Source organism: Hipposideros armiger, unplaced genomic scaffold (genome assembly GCF_001890085.2).
Source record: "Hipposideros armiger isolate ML-2016 unplaced genomic scaffold, ASM189008v1 scaffold_84, whole genome shotgun sequence".
In the NCBI taxonomy this organism is placed as follows: Eukaryota; Metazoa; Chordata; class Mammalia; order Chiroptera; family Hipposideridae; genus Hipposideros; species Hipposideros armiger.
This window is the reverse complement of record NW_017731434.1, coordinates 3,459,999-3,481,582: the sequence shown is the minus strand read 5'-3', so window position 1 is coordinate 3,481,582 and position 21,584 is coordinate 3,459,999. Positions and strand designations below refer to the sequence as shown.

Below are 21,584 nucleotides of genomic sequence, written 5' to 3'. Positions count from 1 at the left end.
ATATATGTGTATATATGTATTATATAGGTATATATGTGTGTGTTATATGTATAACAGACAAATAATGCACTCATATATATATATGTGTGTGTGTATACAGATATACCGGGGGTGCCAAAAACATGTACACTTTTTAAGTGATGTTATCTATATATTACTTTTCAAAGTTGAATTGAATTACGGTAGCAATGTGTAGTATGATGTTCACTCAAAAGATAGTGTTAATCAAATGAATGCTAGCATCATTCATTGTATTACAATTTTAATACAGTTTTTTCCTTTCTTAAAATGTGTATACATTTTTTGGCACCGTGTGTGTGTGTGTAAAATTTTTTTTTAATGTTGGCTACAACCCACTAAGTTGATTATAGGACCACTAATAGGTTATAACCACTAATAGGTTTAAAAAATTGTCCTAAATTAATGTCTATAAATGTGCACAGAGACCCATGTAAGCATGTTCACTGGAACATAATGTATATAAGTACACGTTTATGATAAACAGCAAAATAAGTAACTCTGGAAAAAGATAGAAAACGAAATAGGGAAAGGTTCATAGGTTACTACAACTACATCTGCAATAATATAGCTCATTATTTTAAAATTTTGAAGCATGTGTTGCAAAATGTTAGTATTTGATAAAATTTTTAAAAACATTCTCTATACTTTTTATGCTTGACCTTTTAATTTGTAATGAAGAAAAAGGCATGAAAACATAAAAACAAAACAAACAAACAAAGAAACAAAAAACCAAGACTTACAGCTATAGAGACTTAAGAACTCTCTATAGAGAGGAAAAGAGAAAGGAATAAAAGCACCAGTAGTTTCTGCAATTTTTATATAGAGAAACAGACTTACTGGAAGCAGTGCTTGAACTATATATTTAAGGCCAAAATGAAAACAGCCATAAATCATACATTATATTTTCCTCATATCCTTTTAAGAAACTTGTTCTGGTTAAATTTCCACTTAACTAAAAATAAAGTTCTACATTCAACAATAAACTGAAATTATTACACCAATTTACTTAAATTATATTGCAGAGAATCTTAGCGTCACCCGTATTATCTATCCACCTATCTATCCGTATATCTACCATCCATATATTACTTGAAGGCCTCTTATACAGAAATGCACATGAGAATCACTTGCTGAACTATGAAATACAAACGTATTTCACAACCCCAACACCAAAGTTTCAAATTCAGTAGATGTGGAGCAAAACCTAGGAATCCATGTTGCTGAAAAGCTAACAAAGGTGACTCTGATAAACATCTTGTTAAGTAAAACCCATAAATCTACTGAGTATCTATACTACAGTGAAGTCACGGTAGAAGGCATTGAAAAGAATAGAATTAAATATTCCATCTGCCCACAAGGTGTTTAAGGTCTAATCTAAGAGACTGGACATGTACATAAATAATTAAAGTGTGCTGTCGAAAGTATCCAATGCCACTAAGGAAACCATGAAACCTCCCATAACTTCATATTTCATATGGGTTTCCACTCCATCCTCCAGGAAGAAGCTATGCTGGTTTCACACTTTAAGTGGCTCCCTTCACTTCATTTGCTCCTCCCTATGAGAAGAGTAATTTAGCTAATACTGCCTAATATCAGGCAGACAGAAGAAAATGAGATTGTTCACTGCGTGGGTCTTGGTGTGCACTAGCATTCACACACTGTCTCTCAAGTCTTCTAGAGAAAGGTCTAGGTCTGCAAACCCATCACTGTTGTCCTGGATCTGACCTTCGTGAGCTGGACAAGTGTTGGCAGGGATTAGGCAGGCAGGGAATCCTTAGGCAGCTGGCTGCGTAAGTGTGCTAGGAATTTGCTCTGCATTCTCAGCTCTCTGCAAAGAATTTTTTTGAGGGTAAAGGAGGAAGTTGTACAAAGCCTTATCACATTGTCCAATACAGCCATTAGTAAAAAAAATTCAAAATAAAGTTAGTGCTCTTTTATAATCAACACCTGGCTCTTTCTGTGTTCTCAATTTATCCAGAACCCAGAGAGACTGATGAATCCTTAAATGGTACCCCTAAGACCAAAAAACGCCATTAGTATGGAGCAGAGAAAGGTATGAGAGATTTCCTCTGGACTGAAAAGCAAAGAAAAATGCACAAAGGAAGTCACTTTGAAGGGCACTGTGTTCTGTACAGAAAAAAAATGGTTCAGAGCATGTTGAATTCTGCAAAGGAACAGTATCAGCAAAAGAATGCAAAAAGAAAAACAAGGAAAATTTACTAAAAACCTGGAGTTGATTATACAACTAAAATCTTAGGGAAGAATTTCAATTCTGGAAGAGACCTTATTCCATTTGGCTGGAGTATATGGGAAAAAGTAAAACAAACAGGACAGAAAAGTTATCTGAGAACCTAGGAGTGACAAGATGAGAGCTCTGTACCAAGGTAACTTACTCCAAAACAAGGCATAGCTGTACCAGCAGGGAGTAAGACTGGAGGCAGGAATCCAATTAGGAGATTATTAAATCCCAGCAAAACACAATGAGGTTGTAGGGGAAAGGGAATAAGTGAGAGTTATATTATGGAGGCAGAATCAGCAGAATTTGCTAAATAATTTGGATGCGCTGGCAAGAGGGAGTATCTCCATTATCACTTTTTTTTTGTTTTCCTCCAATGCACATGGCAAGATCAGGGATCAAGGAAAGCCAATAATATTAGCTATACCTAGAATAAATGCTTTTGCAAAGTATCTGTCCTTCAGATGACAGTTTTCTTTTCTAACATAGAGAAAAAGTCGATTTATAAAGAACATCTTTTTTACTTCCTTGATTAAATAACTTTAAACATGGCTTAAATACATTGTTTCAGGAAATGCAAATTTATGTTACTACTATAATGAGAAAAGTCAATATGATTCCCAGAAGAAAAATGAATGTTGTCTAGAGAATATGACTGAATCATATCACTGTAAAACAAGTTTCATAACATGTGACATCCATCTACCTATAGCAATTTTAAAATAATCTTAGAATAGGCCTCATAAAAATGCTAGATACAATGATGATAACATAGTAAAAAAAAAAATGCTAGAATATAACTACTATATAAATACAGAACAAGTGTGTACCATGTGCCTATACTAAAATACAATATACATGTTATCTCATTTAATTTTCATAATTCTATAAAGTTGATCCTAATATATTCCTGCCTCTTACAGATGAAGAAGCTAAGCCTCAGAAAGGTCAAGGCTTGCTTAGGTTTCATAACTAGTAAGAGTGGTAGAGCCAGAATTTGAACCCATGTCTGTTTAACCCCAAAGCCCACATTTTTAACCACTAAGCTATACTGTCTATAATTGAAATCATATTGGAGTTTTTTGGTTGAGCCTTCAAAAATTGCGATAACAAAATTATAAATCAATAATGGCAATTTAACAATTCTCTGAAAAACAGAAACTATAAAAAAGCATAACGCTTCTAGGTGCTATTAGCTAGAACTCGCACACTAATGGAAATTTACACTAATGATATTTCAAGTCTCTGATTAACCTCCACGCTCTGTCTCCCTCTGAGTTACAGCAGCAGGTGTATACGAAACATGCCAGAAAAAGAGTCGTGACCTAAATTTAACTTCCAGTGCTGGGAGCAACACAGAATGGCATTTGTGAGTCATAGGTGTCTAATATGTAGATAAAATGTGCTGCCCTCTAGTGACTTTAACACCTAGCATTTAACACTAAGCAGTCTTATAACTGAAGAAGGAAAACATTTTTTAATTACTAGAGAACTAATTCAAATCTTTCATTTTATAAGAGAAACAGACTAAATAACTATTGTTTAAGCCAGGAGCAAACTTTTGTTGTATAAGAGCAACGAATATATATATATATATATATATATATATGTATATATATATATATGTGTATATATATATATATATGTGTATATATATATATATATATATATAAAATCTCCAATAAAGATTCACTAATTCAGAATGGTTAAAGAAATGCCAGTACAGAACAAATGGCTAAAGACAAATTAGAGAAAAAAGGGTAGTGATATTTTATGCGAGGAATTTATGCCTTAAAACATAATTTAAACCCTGCCTAATTCAAACCTTTCTTCTTATAGAAATAAATGTAAAGAGAAGTTGAAGTACATTACAAGTATTTACTGTATTTCTTTTTTAAGGATAGTTTTAAAGCACAAAAACGGCTATAATAAAATCTGTTTTTAGAATGCTTTAGCCGTCCGTCGGGCACAACTGATCTCACAGATTCATTGCACACAAATTTTCAAATATCTAACCGTTAACTTAAGTATTGTGACTCATCGTTTCCGTATCTTCCCCCCTACCATAACCTATGGCCAGTTGTGTTTGTGACTTAGTACAGTCAAGACATATAGCAGCATCTTTGTGTGCGATGAATCTGTGAGATCAGTTGCGCTCGACAGAGGGTTAAAAACAAAGTAGTAAGTAGTAGGGTGTTTTGTATTACTATTACTTGCTTCCCAAATATAAAAAATATTTCCTATTTTAACCCAGATGATAACGTGGCTTAGAAGTGCATTAGAGTGGTTGTGATTTTAGAGCCAGGATGCCTTAAGTTTTTTTATTTTTAAAATAAAAATGCTCCTGCTTTAATTCTGCTCTTTTATTTTCTCAGCATAAGTTTCAGTATTTCCAGCATGCTCTGTACTCAATAACAGGAGCATCAACAGTTATTTGATCTTAGTTTCAGTATTTGTAACATTTAATTTAACGACCATGTGGATGGCAATATTATGGAAAGTAAAAATGATTCTAAATTTAACAGTTAAGTAAAAATAACAGCAAAATAATCACTGAAACCACCTGCAGAAGTTCCCACGCACGTAAACAATAATATGGTTCACAGGATACTGACAAAGGATGCTCAGTATTTCTGGTTACCAGCTGAAATGGCACCCTCTAGAGTAAACATGGTTTATAATTCACCAGGCCTTCCAGCTGTGGAACTAAGTGATTCTTGATGAATTATTTTATTTTAATTTTGGGGATTTGCATTATTTAAAAATTTTAGTCTAAAGTGCTATTTCCCACTGTCTCAAATTCATGAAAATTCACTTACTTAAAATTAGCTTCACAGAGAACTATACTGTATTTGTAACAGCTTTATTAAAGTACAATTTATATACCATAACTCCCCCTTTTTAAGTGTAAATTCAATGAGTGTTAGTAAATTATAGAGTTGTATAACCATCACCATAATCCAGTGGTAGAATCATACTATATGTTCTTTAAACTGTTATTAACTTCACTTATCTAAAGTAACCAAATCATTCGCAATACTAACAACTCAAAAGTTTTGTTTAAAAAGAGAATAGATATAATTGACTTTCAACAAACACCTTGTTATCTAAAAAGAAAAAATGCTAAGACTATTTTAAAAAGAATCATGCTGAGGAGAATTTAAACCATCCTATAACCTTGTCCACAATGTTAACTTTACAAACTACTACAGACAGTACAAATGTAAAATTAAGTACTGTTTATATTTTGAATTCCAAATTAGTGAAATAAGTTTTGCGGAGGCTCTACTACTGTTAATAAAACCTGAAACATGTGCCTTCCAAAACTACGATGCTTTGCAAGTGAGTGTAAAACCATCCATGAATACTGGGTGGCAAATACCTACCCGCAAAAAAGCTCAGCATTGGCAATATTTCCAAATATAACATGAATTAACATTAGCCTCTTTTTCAAACTTCTTTTTACATTTTCCTAAATTTCTAGTTAAGTAGATACATACATTTCAGTATGACACATAATAAAGTATCACGCGGTCTCTTTATGAGCAAGATAAAAAATGTGAAAGTGGAATCAGTTCAATTTATAGTTGATTGAACAACAAAGTGTTTTAATAATTCTTGGTTAAACTAATATAATATTGTATGTCAACTGTAATTGAAAATAATTTTTAAATTAAAAAAAATTAATTCTTGGTGACCTAAGGTAATTTTAAAGTGTCATGACTCTGGCCCTGTCCACTTTAAGATATGATATTGTGATATAATAAGTAATATGTTTATCAGGGTTCTTGGCACAGAGGTCCTAAAACCCTTGGAATTTCCTGAGTGATGAGGGTGAGAGAAGCACTTTTTATTATTCATAATAAGCCCCTTTCAACCATACCTGAGTTTATGCTAATAAAGTGACTCCTGGAGAATGGCGGATGCCAGGGGCACCAACCATATGATTAGAAGGTTGGAACTTTCAGTTCCAACTCTGACCCCTGAGGGGAGTGGGACTGGGGATTAAGTCAATCACCAGTGGCCAATGATTTAATCAATCCTGCCTACATAATGAAGCCTCCATAAGAATGCTAAACATGGGGTTCAGAGAGCTTCCAGATTGGTGAACACATCCGGGTGCTGGGAGGGTGGTATGTCTGGAGAGGGCACGAAAGCTCCACGCCCATTCCCTACACCTTGCCCTGTGCATCTCTTCCAATTGACTGTTGCTGAGTTCTCTCTTTTATAATAAACCAGTAATAGTACGTAAAGTGTTTCCCTGAGTACTGTGAGCCATTTTAACAAATTATGGAGTCCAAGGAGGGAGTCCTAGGAACCCCCAATTTATAGGCTGTTGGTAAAAAGTACAGGAGGCCTGTACTTGTGAGTGGCATGTCAGTGGAGGACAGTCTTGTGGGATTGAGACCTTAACCTGTGAATTCTGTACTAACTCTGGATAGTTAAGGTTAATTGAATTACATTGTAGGGCACCCAGTTGGAGTATGCAGAGAATTAGAAAATTGCTTGGTATGGAAAACCCACACATTTGGTGTTAGAAGTGTTATGAGTAGAGGAAAACAAGTTTTTCTTTAAGCACTTTTTGTTAATGGTTTCAGTGAGAGAGCATTGATGACCAACTAGACCAAACAGGCCAAACTAGAAAGTGATAGAATGCTGAGAAGGATGTCCAATCAATGTCTACAACTATCTTAATTCAAAATGATGACTCAGAAACAACAATTTTAGAGGAATAATAAATATCACTTCTAAACCATGGGTCCAAAAAAACAAACAACTGCACAGGAACAAATGAGAAAAGATGTAGCTTAATTATAACAAACCTAAAAATAACAATAACAAAGAAGAACATAATTGTTTTAGGTAATCACAAGCTTAACATGAGCAATGTTATAAAAGTTAGTGTAGTCCTTAGATTTGTTATTATAATGTGGGGATTCCAGGCTGCCTGATCCAAGACTACATCTTCTGCAGGGATCTTTGCAACACAGAGTTCACAATCAACCCTCCATTCAAAGAAAGTCTGTCTTGTAAGTGGTGAGACAGCACAGTGGTTAAGCACATGACGCTGAGCTAGCCTGCCTGGGACCAAAGCTGGGTTCTGCCACTTAATGCCTATGTAAATCTGGGGAAGTTATTTAACACCTAGGGTACCTCTTTCCCCATCTGAAAAAATGAGGATGAGCACTATATTTAACTCATACAAGTTGTTGTTAGGATTGAGGTAATTTTCACTCAGAACAGTGCCTGACCAGACAAGAAACTATGATGTATGTAAGTGCTTAGCAAAGGTCCTGGCGCATGGAGACATGCAAACAATGGTAACTATTACACATTAAGCACAGGGCAAAAGGAGGTAAACAGGTAACTGCTAAGAAATCTTGAAAACCTATCAAATTATTCGGAGAAAAAAAATGAATTTTATCAAATAAGACAAAGCAAATTCCAAAACAACCAAGTATTCACTGACCTCAGGTCAATATTTGGTTTAAATTCATCCTGAGCTTCTGACAGCATGTATTTCACCTCTCTTTATTTATGACTGCTACCTATCAGATGCCTCTCAATAATATAAATTACGTGAAATGAATTTGGATTAAATGAATGAGGAGAGTTAACCGACTTCTAAGCAATTTTGATTAATATCAACTAACAGATATAATAATGTTACCCCCTTATCAGGGTCTTGGCCATAGATTCTGCTTTCAACCCAGAAGTTCAAAACTGAAAACTGGCAATAACAGAACAATATCCAGACATTTCCCAATAAGGCACAAAATATAACGGCTTCATGTCAACTGAAATCTCCATGGCAGTAACAGGCAGTGCCAGCCCAGGTAAAGACATATATAGGTGGGGTCAAGAATTTATTCCAAACCTTAGCTAAGTAAACATATGGATTGAGTATGGGTCCCACTCTAGAAATCCTACCCATTTAGAGTTCTAAATTAACCACAATTTCCTGAGAAACAATTTGAAGGCCCCAGAAACTAAGCCCTTTGCCTAGGGGTCTTCTTGTCCAGAAGCAATGCAAGCTGAGCCCAAAGCAGACCCTCTGGGCAATACCTAAGAAACCGTTATAAGCTGATAACCTGAAGAAATCAGAGATGGACTCCACAAGACTTTACTGTCAATAGAAAAAAAAAAACTTGGGGCATGCCCAAAAAGAACAGAACCTGAGATGCATATTGCAAGGCTAACAAGTACACGAACTACACAGTCACATGATCCTCATCATGAGGCTAGAAAAAAACTGCACGTAGAAGATTGAAACACGAAGGGCAAAGCGTCAATTCTTAGAACAGACATTAAAAGTTTTGGGGCCCTTTTCCTCTTCTTCCCTTATATTTCTAATTTTTTCCTATTTCATTTTCTCTGTGGGTTTCCTTGCCACTTAACCACTTTCCTACTTTTTTTAGTTGTTCCATTCCAATTTTTACATTTGAATTCTTTTTTAATTCCACCTGTTCTTTCTCCTAGTTACTCTAATAAATATCATCCTAACAGCTACAAAAAGTTACAAAAGGAAGTTATATTCTAAAAGTTATGAAAAAAAAACTGTATAGAAAGAAACAAAAAAGAAAGCTTTGAAAAATTCTATTTGTTGGCATAAATATTGTCCACTTTTTTCTGGCCTGTAATCTCTATATGTCAAAACATTATACCTACGTTAAGAGCAGAGAAATTATGAAAAAATACTCAAGTCTGATGAATAATTTTTGGTGACAATAATAGTGTGAAAAAAACAAGGGCCAAAATTAATGCAAAGAGGTTTCATATAACTGTTACTATGACATATAGACAGTAATTCATAATTCTAATACAGGCATACCTCACTTTACTATATACTTCAAGTTATTGCACTTCGCAGATTTTGTGTTTTTACAAATTTAAGGTCTGTGGCGACCCTGCATCAAGCAAGTCTACTGGCACCATGTTTCCAACAGCATTTGCTCACTTCATGTCTCTGTGTCACATTTTGGTAATTCATTCTTTTCATTATTATATTTGTTATGGTCATCTGTGATTGGTGATCTTTAATGTTACTATTGTGATTGTTTTGGGGCACCATGAATCGTGCCCATATAAGACGGTGAGCTTAATCTATAAATGTATGTGTTCTGACTGCTCCACTGACTGGCCGCCCCTTCTCTTTCCCTTTCCTGGGCCTCCCTATTTGAGACACAACAATGTTGAAGTTAGGCTAATCAATAACTCTACAATGGCCTCTAACTGTTCAAGGGAAAGGAAGAGTCACATACCTCTTGCTTTAAATCAAAAGCTAGAAATGATTGATAAGCTTAGTGAGAAAGCACGCTGAAAGCTGAAACAGGGCGAAAGCTAGGTCTCTTGTACCAGACACTTGGCCAAGTGGTGAATGCAAAAGAAAAGTTCTTAAAGGATATTAAAAATGCTACTCCAGTGAACACACAAATGATAAGAAAGCGAAACAGCCTTATTGCTGATATGGAAGGAAATTTTAGTGGTCTGTATTGAAGATCAAACCAGCTACAACATTGCCTTAAGCCAAAGCCTAATCCAGAGCAAGGCCCTAACTCTCTTTAATTCTATGAAGGCTGAGAGGGATGAGGAAGTTACAGAGAAAAGTTTTAAGCTAGCAGAGGTTGGTTCATGAGATTTAAGGAAAGAAGCTGTCTCCATAATGTAAAGTGCAAGGTGAAGCAGCAAGTGCTGATGGAGAAGCTGCAACACGTTGTTACCCAGACGATCTAGGCAAGATAATTAATGAAGGTGGCTGCACTAAACAACAGATATTCAATGCAGACAAAACAGCCTTATATTGGAAAAAGATGCCATCTAGGACGTTCACAGCTGGAAAGGAGAAGTCAATGTCTGTCTTCAAAGCTTCAAAGGACAGACTGACTTCTTGTTAGGGTCTAATGCAACTGGCGACTTTAAGATGGTCAATACTTATTTACCATTTCAAAAACCCTAGGGCCCTTAAGAATTATGCTAAATCTACTCTGCCTGTGCTCTACAAATAGAACAAAGTCTGGATGACAGCACATCTCTTTATAATATGGTTTACTGAATATTTTAAGCCCACCGTTGAAAACTACTGTTCAAAAAAAGATTCCTTTCAAAATATTACTACTCTTTGACAATGTACCTGGACACCCAAGAGCCCTGATGGAGATGTACAATGAGATTAATGTTGATTTCATGCCTGCTAACACAACATCCATTCTGCAACCCATGGATCAAGGAGGAATTTTGACTTTCAAGTCTTATCATTTAAGAACTACATTTTGTCAGGCTATAGCTGCCATAGGTAGAGATTCCTTTGATGGATCTGGGCAAAGTAAATGGAAAACCTTCTGGAAAGGATTCGCCATTCTAGATGCCATTAAGAATATTCATGATTCACAAGAAGAGGTCAAAATATTAACATTAACAGGAGTTTAGAAGACATTGATTCCAACCCTCAAGGATGACTTTGAGGGGTTCAAGACTTGGGTGGAGGAAGTAACTGTAGATGTGGTGGAAACAGTAAGAGAGCAAGAGTTCGAAGTGAAGCCTGAATTGCTATAATCTCACGATAAAACTTTAAAATATACTTTGGTTTTTAACAATACTGCTGCCTCAGTTTAAAAATGCTTTTATTTGAAAGACAAGAAAAATTTCAAAGCACAAAGATCTTATGGATGAGCAAAGAAAGTGGTTTCTTAAGATGGGCTCTACCCCTAGTGAAGATGCTGTGAAGATTGTTGAAATGACAGCAGAGAATTTAGAATATTATATAAACTTAGTTGATAAAGCAGCATCAGGGTTTTAGAGGATTGATTCCAATTCTAAAAGAAGTTCTACTGTGGGTAAAACACTATCAAACAGCATCGCATGCGACAGAGAAACGGTTCATGAAAGGAAGTCAATCAATGCAGCAAACTTCATTGTTGTCTTATTTTAAGAAATTGCCACAGCAGCCTTCAGCAACCATCACCCTGATCAGTCAACAGACATCAACACCATGGCAAAAGGCTCTACCATCAAAAAGATTACAACTTGCAGAAGGTTCAAATGATGGTTAGCATTTTTTAACAATAAAGTATTTTAAAATTAAGATATATACACTGTTTTGTTTTGTTTTTTTGACATAATGCTATTGCACACTGAATAGACTCAGTATAGGGTTAAACATAACTTTCAAATGCACTGGGAAACCAAAAAATACATCTGACTGGCTTTATTGAAATATTCGCTTTGTTGCAGTGGTCTGGAAGTGAACCCACACTTATCTCCAAGGTTTACCTGTACAAATGAAATCTTTTACCTAAATTCAAAATACATAGATATGTATAAATGAAACCACTTTTAGTACTATATGTTCATAAGTAAGTGTGGAAAAGCTTAACGCTCCTTAACTATTTTTTTTCTTTACTGGAAAACAATAATCTTCCTTAAATGAAAAGACAAATTATTTTTAACGACAAAAAGAAATGTAATATAATTTGTCTTATTTCACTTTGGAGCAGTTACAGAAGTTGGGGAAGCAAGTTTAATCATTCTTTCCTTTTAAGACTTCACTTAAGAAGTCCTTTGAAGTTCTTTTCTCTTTAAAATAGGAAACAAAGGTAACGGCATATAATAGTGTATGTATCAATTACTTACATCAACATCTAGCCTACAATTAAAACGAGGTCCAAGATACATAATTTCTTAAAATATTTCAAATGTATGCCATGAGCAGCATGCATGTTTCTGAGGTGGTATGTGTATGTCCCATTTTTATATTATTATTTTTTTCCTACCTCTCACACTTTAACTGGTATTCTTCCACTTAGAATATAATTTTAAAATAATGTCACAATCCTACCGATGGTACGTATTTGAGTTTATATCTTAAGGGCATTAAGTTGACTTGAAAAATAAAACTGAAAGAAAAAAATATTTAAGAACTTTTTTCTCTTTGCTATTTTCTAAAAAAATATATAACCATATTAGTCCACTTAAACTACTGGTTCCAAGAATATAAAAAAGAAAATCATACATAAAACCATACAAATTATCCATCTTACCGATGTCATTAGCTAGGGAATTAGGATCAGATGCCCCCAGGGTCACTTCAAACTCTTCTTGGAGACGATATGCTCTTTGCAGCAGAGCTTCAAGTTTATGGATAAATTCAGTACTAATAATATCCTACAAAGAGAGAAAAATCACACAGTAAATATGACATTCTAATGTTAAACTTTTAAACATTTTTCCACTTTTAAGTGAAAGGCAGAGAAAGTGAGAGATATAAAAAACTGATGTTGAGGGCCGGCTGAGTGGCTCAGTTGGTTAAGAGCTCGCTCAAGAGTTTGAGCTCTGAGCAACAGCGGTTCGAGTCTAGCCCGAGCTGAGCAGCCGTTGAGCTGCCAACAGGTGGCAGGATGACTCAGCTAAAAAAACAAACCAAAAAAAAAACAACTGATGTTGGGTGGTGAGAGTACTACAACAGAAGTCTGGACACCTGGGTTCTATTTGGGCCTTTGGCTAAATCGTCTCAGTTCTTGGGGCTTCAGTTTCTTTATCTGTAACATTAAGGAGCTGGACTTGATCTGGGATTCTCAAAGTGAGGTCCCCGGACCAGCAGCATCAACATTGTCTGGGAACCTGTTAGACACACGAATTCTCAGGATCTACCCCAGTCCCACTGATTCAGAAACGCTGGAGATGGGGTCCTGAAATCTGTGTTTTAACAAGCCTTTCATGTAATTCTGATGCATGACCAAATCTGAGAAGCACTATCCTAGATGATTAGTAAGTACCAGTTCAGCTGTACCATGTTTCCTCGAAAATAAAACCTAACTGAACAATAAGCCCTAGCATGATTTTTCAGGATGCTCGTAATATAAGCCCTACCCCAAACATAAGCCCCAGTTAAGATCCTCAGCCAGACACGACTAGTTGAATAAATGCAGATTTTTGTACATGAAGAAATGAATAAATGTAGATTGTTGGAGCAAAAATTAACATAAGACCAGGTCTTACTTTCAGGAAACACTGTAACTCTATGTGCCTTTTTGGATTAAACCCAAAACCCAAAACAGGCTTTTTAAAAATTCCTTTAGAAATCGTATCTGCTTACTTCTACACACTCTTAGAAAATCAGGAAACTTGATGATAAATTGCAAACTTAGGATTTAACAACTAATGGAACAGAAAAAGCCCAATAAGAAACATCCCCAAATAATCCCAAGGGAAAAAATAAACAGTTCTATTAAATGCCACAGAAAGCAAGTATACACTGAATCAACATTAAAAATAGTTTGACTCTTCCAGTGTTATGAAGACCACTCTCAAACAAATCACACTTACATCTACATTTTCTTCAGCAATGGCATCTCCTGCACCCAATTTAATAGAACCACAAGCTTCATCTTCAGCCTGTCTATTTCGAAAGGTTAGAGCTTGTTCCCATCGACGTAATGCCTCTTCAAACAATTCCATACCTAAAAATTAAGAACAGAACAACTGTAAATAAGCAAAACGAATGCCAAAATAAAATCATTTGGGGTCTGAAGTGTTTTTCATACGGTTATCACCCATGGCACAGTTTGACTATCATTTTGGCACTGAAGAGTAATTTTATGTTCACATCATTTCATAGTAGAACCCTAATTTCCCAATATATTCCAGCATACAGTTCTAGTCAACCAAAAACCAGAGAGAAATGACCAAAATGTTTTCATTTAAAAAAAAATGTAATTCAAACGTATATAGTGCTTGGAATTTTTCTAGACCAATATTATGAATTCATTAAAAGTCCAACACTAATGGCTAATTTTTATAGTCACACAACATTTTTCAAAATGTCCCCCTAAATTAAAAAGAAAACTGAGAGGTCAATAAAACAAACTAGTTGATAAAAAGCTATCAGATTTATAAAGGTTCTCAGATGGAGAGAGTAAAGCTGACAGGAAAGATAATAGCATAGAAGTCTAGAATAAAGTATTTTCTATCTTTTTTTCCACTAAAAAGTTTCTGAAACCACTAAGATACCAATTAGCTGATTTGGATGGATAAATTGCTGGGCCAGTTAAAAATCTACAAGACTATGGGAAGAACCCATAAAGGATTATACAATAGTTCAAGTAGGAATTTCATATCCCTGCTGATGTGGGAAAATAGGTGAATACGTGCCTCTTTTTCTCCAAATTAAAAAAGGGCTTACCAAAATAAAAATATTTCATGACTTCTATTTTTCTCGACATATAAAAGAAAAAGTTCTTCAAAAGATGCTTAAGAATCTGGGCAAGTCATTCTCAAGATGTTTTTAAGATATGGTAGTTAAGAATATGTCTCCTCAAAAATCATTTCTTCATTATCTGGAGAAACTACAACTCTAAAAACAGAAAATGTTCTTTAAATGCAATTTAGGCCTTTCCTTCTTGTTTAATTTTTTTTGTAGCAAAGAATCACTGCCTAGATCTTCCTTCTAAAAGATTTCTGCACTTAAAAGACAATTACTGTATATCACCATCTGCTCTCCTTTTGCAAACTATACAAATCTAATTACTTCAGCCTTTTCTGACTTCATGCACTCCCTATCCATCAGATTATTTTGGCTAAACACAAGGAATAGCTATGTACCAGCAGAGTTGTCTCTCAGGAAGCACTGTGGAACATGGCCCAACTGTCACCTATTATCCATCAGTGTTGTAACAGGAATCCAAACATATGTCACCAATCTTATTTTTATTTATTTTTTAATGTCATCAAATTTGTAAAGGCAACTGAAACAAGTGGTGGGTAATCAGGTGATCCATAGGGCTCCTACTAATCCTGATTCGATGATACTCAGACTCCTAGCAGCTTCTCTAGTTTTGCTTTATTTCTCTTCAATTTTAACTGTCAATATTCCAACAGAAGCTGTGAGGTAGGTTTACTAGACACAATTAGAGTAACCTAGAAGCATACTGAGCTTTATATTCAGGAGACCTTCGGGAAAGGTGGCAAAAGAACTACTCTCACATCTTTCCCCACAGACAGGAGTACCCGCTGTGACACCACTAGAGATGACCTAGTCTTTAACTATTCTAGAGCGTGGGAATGCTGCCACGGCATCACCCCCGTTACTGCTCACTAGCCAGGGCTATGTCAAGGTTTTTAGTTTTGTTTTTAAATAGGTATGCATTTCCATCAAAAGGAATGTAGCCTGAAATAGAGTAGAAAAGAGCTGGGGAAAACATTTGAAAAAATTATTTGAATCTGACTCGGTGTTATGTTCTCTGGTTCTCTTTCTGGGCTCCCATGAGTCTTTCTAGACATGCTTATGGTCAAGCCAACAGGAACAATGGGATGTAAAATGCAGGCCTTCTTTCTACTTAAAATCTTTTCTGGATATAAGAAAAATACAAATGAGAGTTAGATAAAAACAGATTAAGTAAAGTGGATTCTGATAGATTCATTAGATAAGAGTCAATAGAGGGCCAGCCGAGTGGCTCGTTGATTAGTTGATTAAGAGTTGGCTTGGGAGCGTGAGCTCTCAGCAGCAGGGCCGCTGGTTCGGATTCCCACATGGGATAGTGATGGTGCACCCTCTACAGCTAAGATGGTGAACAACAGCTCAACCTGGAGCTGGGCTGCTGTGAGTTGCCGGCAACGACGTAGGCTGCAGTGGGCTACCGTGAGCCACTGTGAGGGGCCATCCAATGGCCGGAGACGATCTGCCTCAGCCAAGAAGAGTGCAATGATCACAATATCAACATGGGCCAGTGAAGTGACATCCTCCACAACTAGACTGAAGAACAAAAAACAGCAACTTGTCTGTTCCCCTTCCCCGATTCCCCACGCTGTTCTCTCCCCCAATTCCCCAATAAAATCTTTAAAAAAAAGAGTTAATAGATTAGGTTAGGTGAGTATAACAGACTGAATAATGGCTACCCAAAGATATCAGGTCCTACCATATGCTTTGCAGATGTGATTAACTTATGTTACCTTACAAGGAAAAAGGGTCTTTGCAGATATGATTAAATTAAGTCTCAACATGGGGAGACTATCCCAGATGATCTGGTGGGCCCTAACTCCAATCACCACTCTCCTTATGGGAGATAGGCAGAGAGAGATTTGATACACACAGAGAAGGTGATATGAAGAGGAAGGCAGAAACTAGAGTCACATGACCACAATCCAGAAGCCACCAGAAGCTGGAAAAGGCAAGAAACAGATTCTCTCCTAAGCCTCCAGAGGGAGCATGGCCCTAATGACACGTTGATGTCAGCCCAGTAATAATTTCAGACTTCTAGCCTCTAGAACTGTGAGACAATAAATTTATGTTGTTTTAAGCCACCCAGTGGTAATGTGTTATAGCACCCTCAGGAAACTAATACAATAGGTTGTGTTATGTAGACTAGAATCAACAGAAACAAGAACATTTTACAATTACAGTTGCTTCCTTTTGAATAATTCAGTTCTTTAGTTTCACGTTAAATGTGAGTACAATCGCTTAAAACTGAATTGTGTTATTCCTACCCATCAAGTATAAATTCTCAGGAGTGGTCACGGGAATATTAACAAGTTTAATATCATCTTCATCTGCTTTGTCCCAGGAATTAGAATTACCACAAGCACAGCTATTGACACTCTGGACCTGAAATTAAGATCAACAGAAGTTACTTCAAAATCTCTTGTGGTAGTATTTTGTGATCTTTTACATTTATAAATTATTTATAGAAATCCTATTCTTGGTAAAAACAACCCATGTAATTTCTACCTGAAAAAATAAATCTGATTATATTCAATCAAACTTGGGAGTCATAAGACCATAAAAATTCTGAGCCTCTATTTGCTCAGAAATACACAAACAGAACTATTTTGAACATAAAGCAGTTATTTCCATCGAAAATCAAGCAGTTATTTTTATAGTTTACTGTTTTATTAAGTATTTACTTATAAATTTTATCCACACCTACTTTGATTTGAGGTAACTAGTGTTAACCTGAAAATAAAAGGCTAAAGTGAGAGGCAACAAGCATTTATTTGAGATCCAAAAGAATAGTTATTCAGGGAGCACTGATTCAGGTAGAAGCCCAAACAGTGTTCTGATTAGGAGGCAAAGGCAAAGGGTATTTATGAGAAAGGGAAGGGGAACAATTACATCAATGAAGGAAGGCATTTCTGTAAGTGCAGATAAGCCTAACAGAGTGATGCTAGTTCTAAACAATGTTCTTAACTTTCAATCCGCAGTCATCAGTCTGGTAGTCATAATACCTGATTTCTTGTTATCTTTGAAAAACAGTTGTTTGGGATACAATGCTACTTTAGGCCCAATCCAAAAGTTATTTTGCTGTTTTAACATTCCGAAGGCTTGAGGCATTAAACTCGCAAGGCAGTTCCTCTGGGTCGGCAACTCTAACTCCATTTTAAAAGTGGCTCCATTTATACTCAGTTTTACACTAGCTAATTTTCCTTGTAGAATTTATTACAATGTTGGCTTCTCTGCTAACTGACAACTAAAACTGAAAGGCCTCTATCAATTTCCCTTCTCCAGCCAAGTCTGAGCCAGTCATTTCAGTCACCTCTATGCAGTTAACTCCCAAATCTCTAACTCCTGCTCTGTCCTCTTTTGAGAAATCTAAGCCCACACTTCCATCTGCCTATTTGATCACTCTACTTGGCTCTTCCGCTGGTGTCTCAGACGGGTTATATCCAAAAGGGACAACAAAAACTCTTCCTCCTTCCATGTTCACTCCTAGTACGTATTTCCACCCATAACTTCTCGAACTGGAAAACTAAAAGTCATCTTTAACTTCTCTTCCCATACCTCTCATATACAGTTACCAAGCCTTGAGGACCCTCCTTTCCACTCCTGTTGTCATGACCCTCATGTGGGCATTCATTAAAAGGCAGGAGTCTGTTTACAAACCTGGCAGTGGAATCACTAGGTCAGCTGACGCCAGCATAATAAAATGATGCTAAAGGCTTGTTACTCATGCTATTATCATGAAACTCTCTCTGCTTCCTGTTAAGAAGAACAGCTTCAACTTTCAGTTGAGAAAATTCAAACCAGAAGCATTCTCTGACACAGAGGAAATCCAACTTATAGAATAGACATACACTTCGTTATCCTCTCAGTTGCACAGAGGAATTAAAAGTCTGCAGGCCTTTAACCTAGTGTTCCTACCACAGAATAGCCTTTAAAAATTTAGTATATTTTTTGGCATTTAAGAATGGGGAAGCTATGTATTGCAACAAAATATAGAAAGTACAGAAAAAAATATGATGTTCTATAAACTGTGTTTTTAAATGAATATACTTGATGGTAGAGGCATGCACTCCCTGGAAGTATATACATAAAAACTGTCAAAGTTTGTCTCAGGAGAGGAAGTGAGAGGATCAGGAACACATCTTTTACTGCACATTTCTTGCCTCTTCTTTAGTTAGTAGCAAGTGTGTCTCCTGCCTATTTTAAAAATGATTTTTAAACTATATTAGATTTAAACAAATACTAACTTCATTTCTCACTTGTCAATCAATGCTATGTGAATGCTCCAAAGAAAAACATGAGGAACTCCATACTTGGCTTCCGCAAGCCACACACTTTTACCTGAGCAGGCTCACTAAGGGATTTTTGTGACCTAGTACAAAGTCTGGATGCTTCTTCCAGTTTTTTGCAGAACATCTAGCTTTGAAGCAACATTTCTATATCACCACCGTTTTCATAGAACTCCACAGGAACGCATCACTTACTCAAAAAAACCTGGAAGCAAACTGGGTGAATATTTAGCAAAAGAATAGTTTTATTTGCCTGAAGAAAACAGGCTCAATAAGATTTCTTAAGGTTCTTTGCATACTAAAACTATCTGTAATTGTATAACACTTACACCAAGAGATAATGATAGATATAAAAACAAATTTATAAAAATAATAATAAATTGTTTTCTTTTACTTACAGAGGCCAAACTCTGTGCAGAACCTGAGTATTTACTGAAAAGTCCTCCGTTAACATAGTTACAAGACTGAGATCCTTTGTCTTTGACAGAACTTAAAGATAATGTCAAATTCTGTCTACTACTGGAACAACTTGAACCTACCAAACAAACATATATATTACAAGGATCAATAAGTCCAATGATAAATTTTAGATAAAATTTCAAAGTTCATGCTATATATTCATTCAGAAAGCTGACTTTAAAACACATTTCACTCAATTGTGTAAATTATTAAACGTACACCATTATTAAAAGCTGCATCTCTGTATGTTCTTTCTCTGTATGTTTTTTAACACTGCTAAAATCTGCTTCTGAAATGAATGAAACATTCATCTTATTAATCAGGGCGGTATTTGACTGTCTCTTGTGATCAGTATAAAAATATCGGCAACTATGAACGTTTATATTATAAATTTAACAAAATATAAGCACTTCCTTTCCCAAATTACATCAAAACCTTATCCATATCGCATTATATTGTAAGTAGTTTTTATACAGCTATCTCCCTTAACCATCTATCCATTCATCATAGGGAAGACTTTGTGCCTTAGATTATCTTAATGCTGCAGTGAAAACACTCTTCAATTCAAATCGTGGTATTTATTAGTTATATGATCTTGAGCAAGTCACTTAACTTTTCCACAGCTCAATTTTATTTATGTATAAAATAGGAACAATAACACAGAATTACAGTCCTAATTCACAGGACTGATACAAAGGTTAAACAACATGTGAATATATAGCATTTAGCACTGTACCTGAGATCTAATAAAATCTCATTAAGTAAGAGCCATCATTATTGTTGTAATATTCACTGTACTTGGAACAAAATAATCATTCATTAATTATTTGCTGTACACATGAATCACAGAAGCATATGATACATTAAATCATAAATTTAAAAATTAAAAAAAAATTTAATAAAAAAATCCAGCATGATCAAGAAACTATTTTCATTGATACAATTTAGCAACATGTACTATATCGCCAACAGTAACTACAGATTCTTTAAAGGCCAGCTATTTTACTTCTAGAACTTTATATACTAAGGAAATAATCAGACAAGTATATGCAAAGCAAGAAAGACATACTAAAGGGAACAATAGTGAACTGGTTAAATTTGTGTTTATTTGTACAATTTTAACACTAAGTACATATTAAAAATGATAGCTGTCAATTATTTCTCAATAAAACTGAATAAATTAAAATTAAAATGATAGCACAGAGATATATTTATTGACCTGGAAGGACATTACTCATATTATTAAATATTTTAAGAGGTTACAAAAGGTATGATCAGAATTTTACTTAATATATATATAAATTAGGGCTGGCCAAGTGCCTCAGTTAGGATAAGAACTCGCTCAAGAGTGCGAGCTCTGAGCAACAGAGGTTCGATTCCCAGCCCAAGCTGAGTTGCCACTGAGCTGCCAACAGGTAGCAGGATGGCTTAGCTAAAAAAAAAAAAATATATATATATATATATATATATATATATATATATATATATAATTTTATTGTATACAATAGTCACCCTTATCTGCCAGGAATACATTCCAAGGCCCCCCGGTAGATGCCTGAAACCATTGCTAGTATAGTACTAAACTCTATGTATACTGTTTTTCCCTATACATACACTTTATGGCTTCTCTTTGGCATATCCAAATTGTCAGCATCACTACTCTTGTGCTTTGGGGCCATTATTAAGTAAAATAAGGATGACTTGAACACAAGCACAGCGATACTGCGACAGTCAATCTGGTAACTACGTAAAAGGCTACCAAGTGACTAACGAGTGGGTAGCGTATACAGCATGGATGTGCTGGACAAAGGATAATTCGCGTCCCGAGTGGGATGAAGTAGAACAGCACGAGGTTTCATCACACTGCTTAGATCAGTGCACAATTTAAAACTTATGAATTGTTCATTTCTGGAACGTTTCATTTAATGTTTTCCGATGGTTGACTGAAACCACGGAATGCAAAACCATGGCTAGGGGAGACTACTGTATAAAATTTTATGTTTCAATATGATCTTTATTATTTATTTATTTATTTATTTTTAGCTGAGCCATCCTGCCACCTGTTGGCAGCTCAGCAGCAGCTCAGCTCGGGTGGGGAATTGAACCAGCGACCCTGTTGCATAGGGCTCGCACTCTTGAATGGGCTCTTAACCAACTGAGCCAGACGGCTGAACCTCCATATGATCTTTAAATGGGAATATACATAACTAAATATGCGCCAAAGTATTATCGGTAGTTATTTCTGGGTTGCAAAGTTTCTAGTGATTTTCATATTTTTGTTAGTTTATCTGTATTTGCGTAATCTTTCTAAAATTAATCTGTATTACTTATGAATTAAATATTAAGGAAGGAAATTTTAGAGATTAAA

The 21,584-nt window shown here is 35.5% G+C and overlaps 1 protein-coding gene across 1 annotated transcript in view; it reads right to left on the bottom strand.

The window, feature by feature from the left end:
• Window positions 1-21,584, bottom strand: part of MIGA1 (mitoguardin 1) — a 91,620-nt gene that overhangs the window by 55,894 nt on the left and 14,142 nt on the right. Inside the window, exons 3-6 of the mRNA XM_019644041.1 lie at window positions 19,156-19,292; window positions 16,736-16,853; window positions 13,580-13,713; window positions 12,295-12,418 (exon numbers count right to left, since the gene is read on the bottom strand). Coding sequence (XP_019499586.1) covers window positions 12,295-12,418; window positions 13,580-13,713; window positions 16,736-16,853; window positions 19,156-19,292 — 513 coding nt within the window. The remainder of the gene's footprint in view (window positions 1-12,294; window positions 12,419-13,579; window positions 13,714-16,735; window positions 16,854-19,155; window positions 19,293-21,584) is intronic.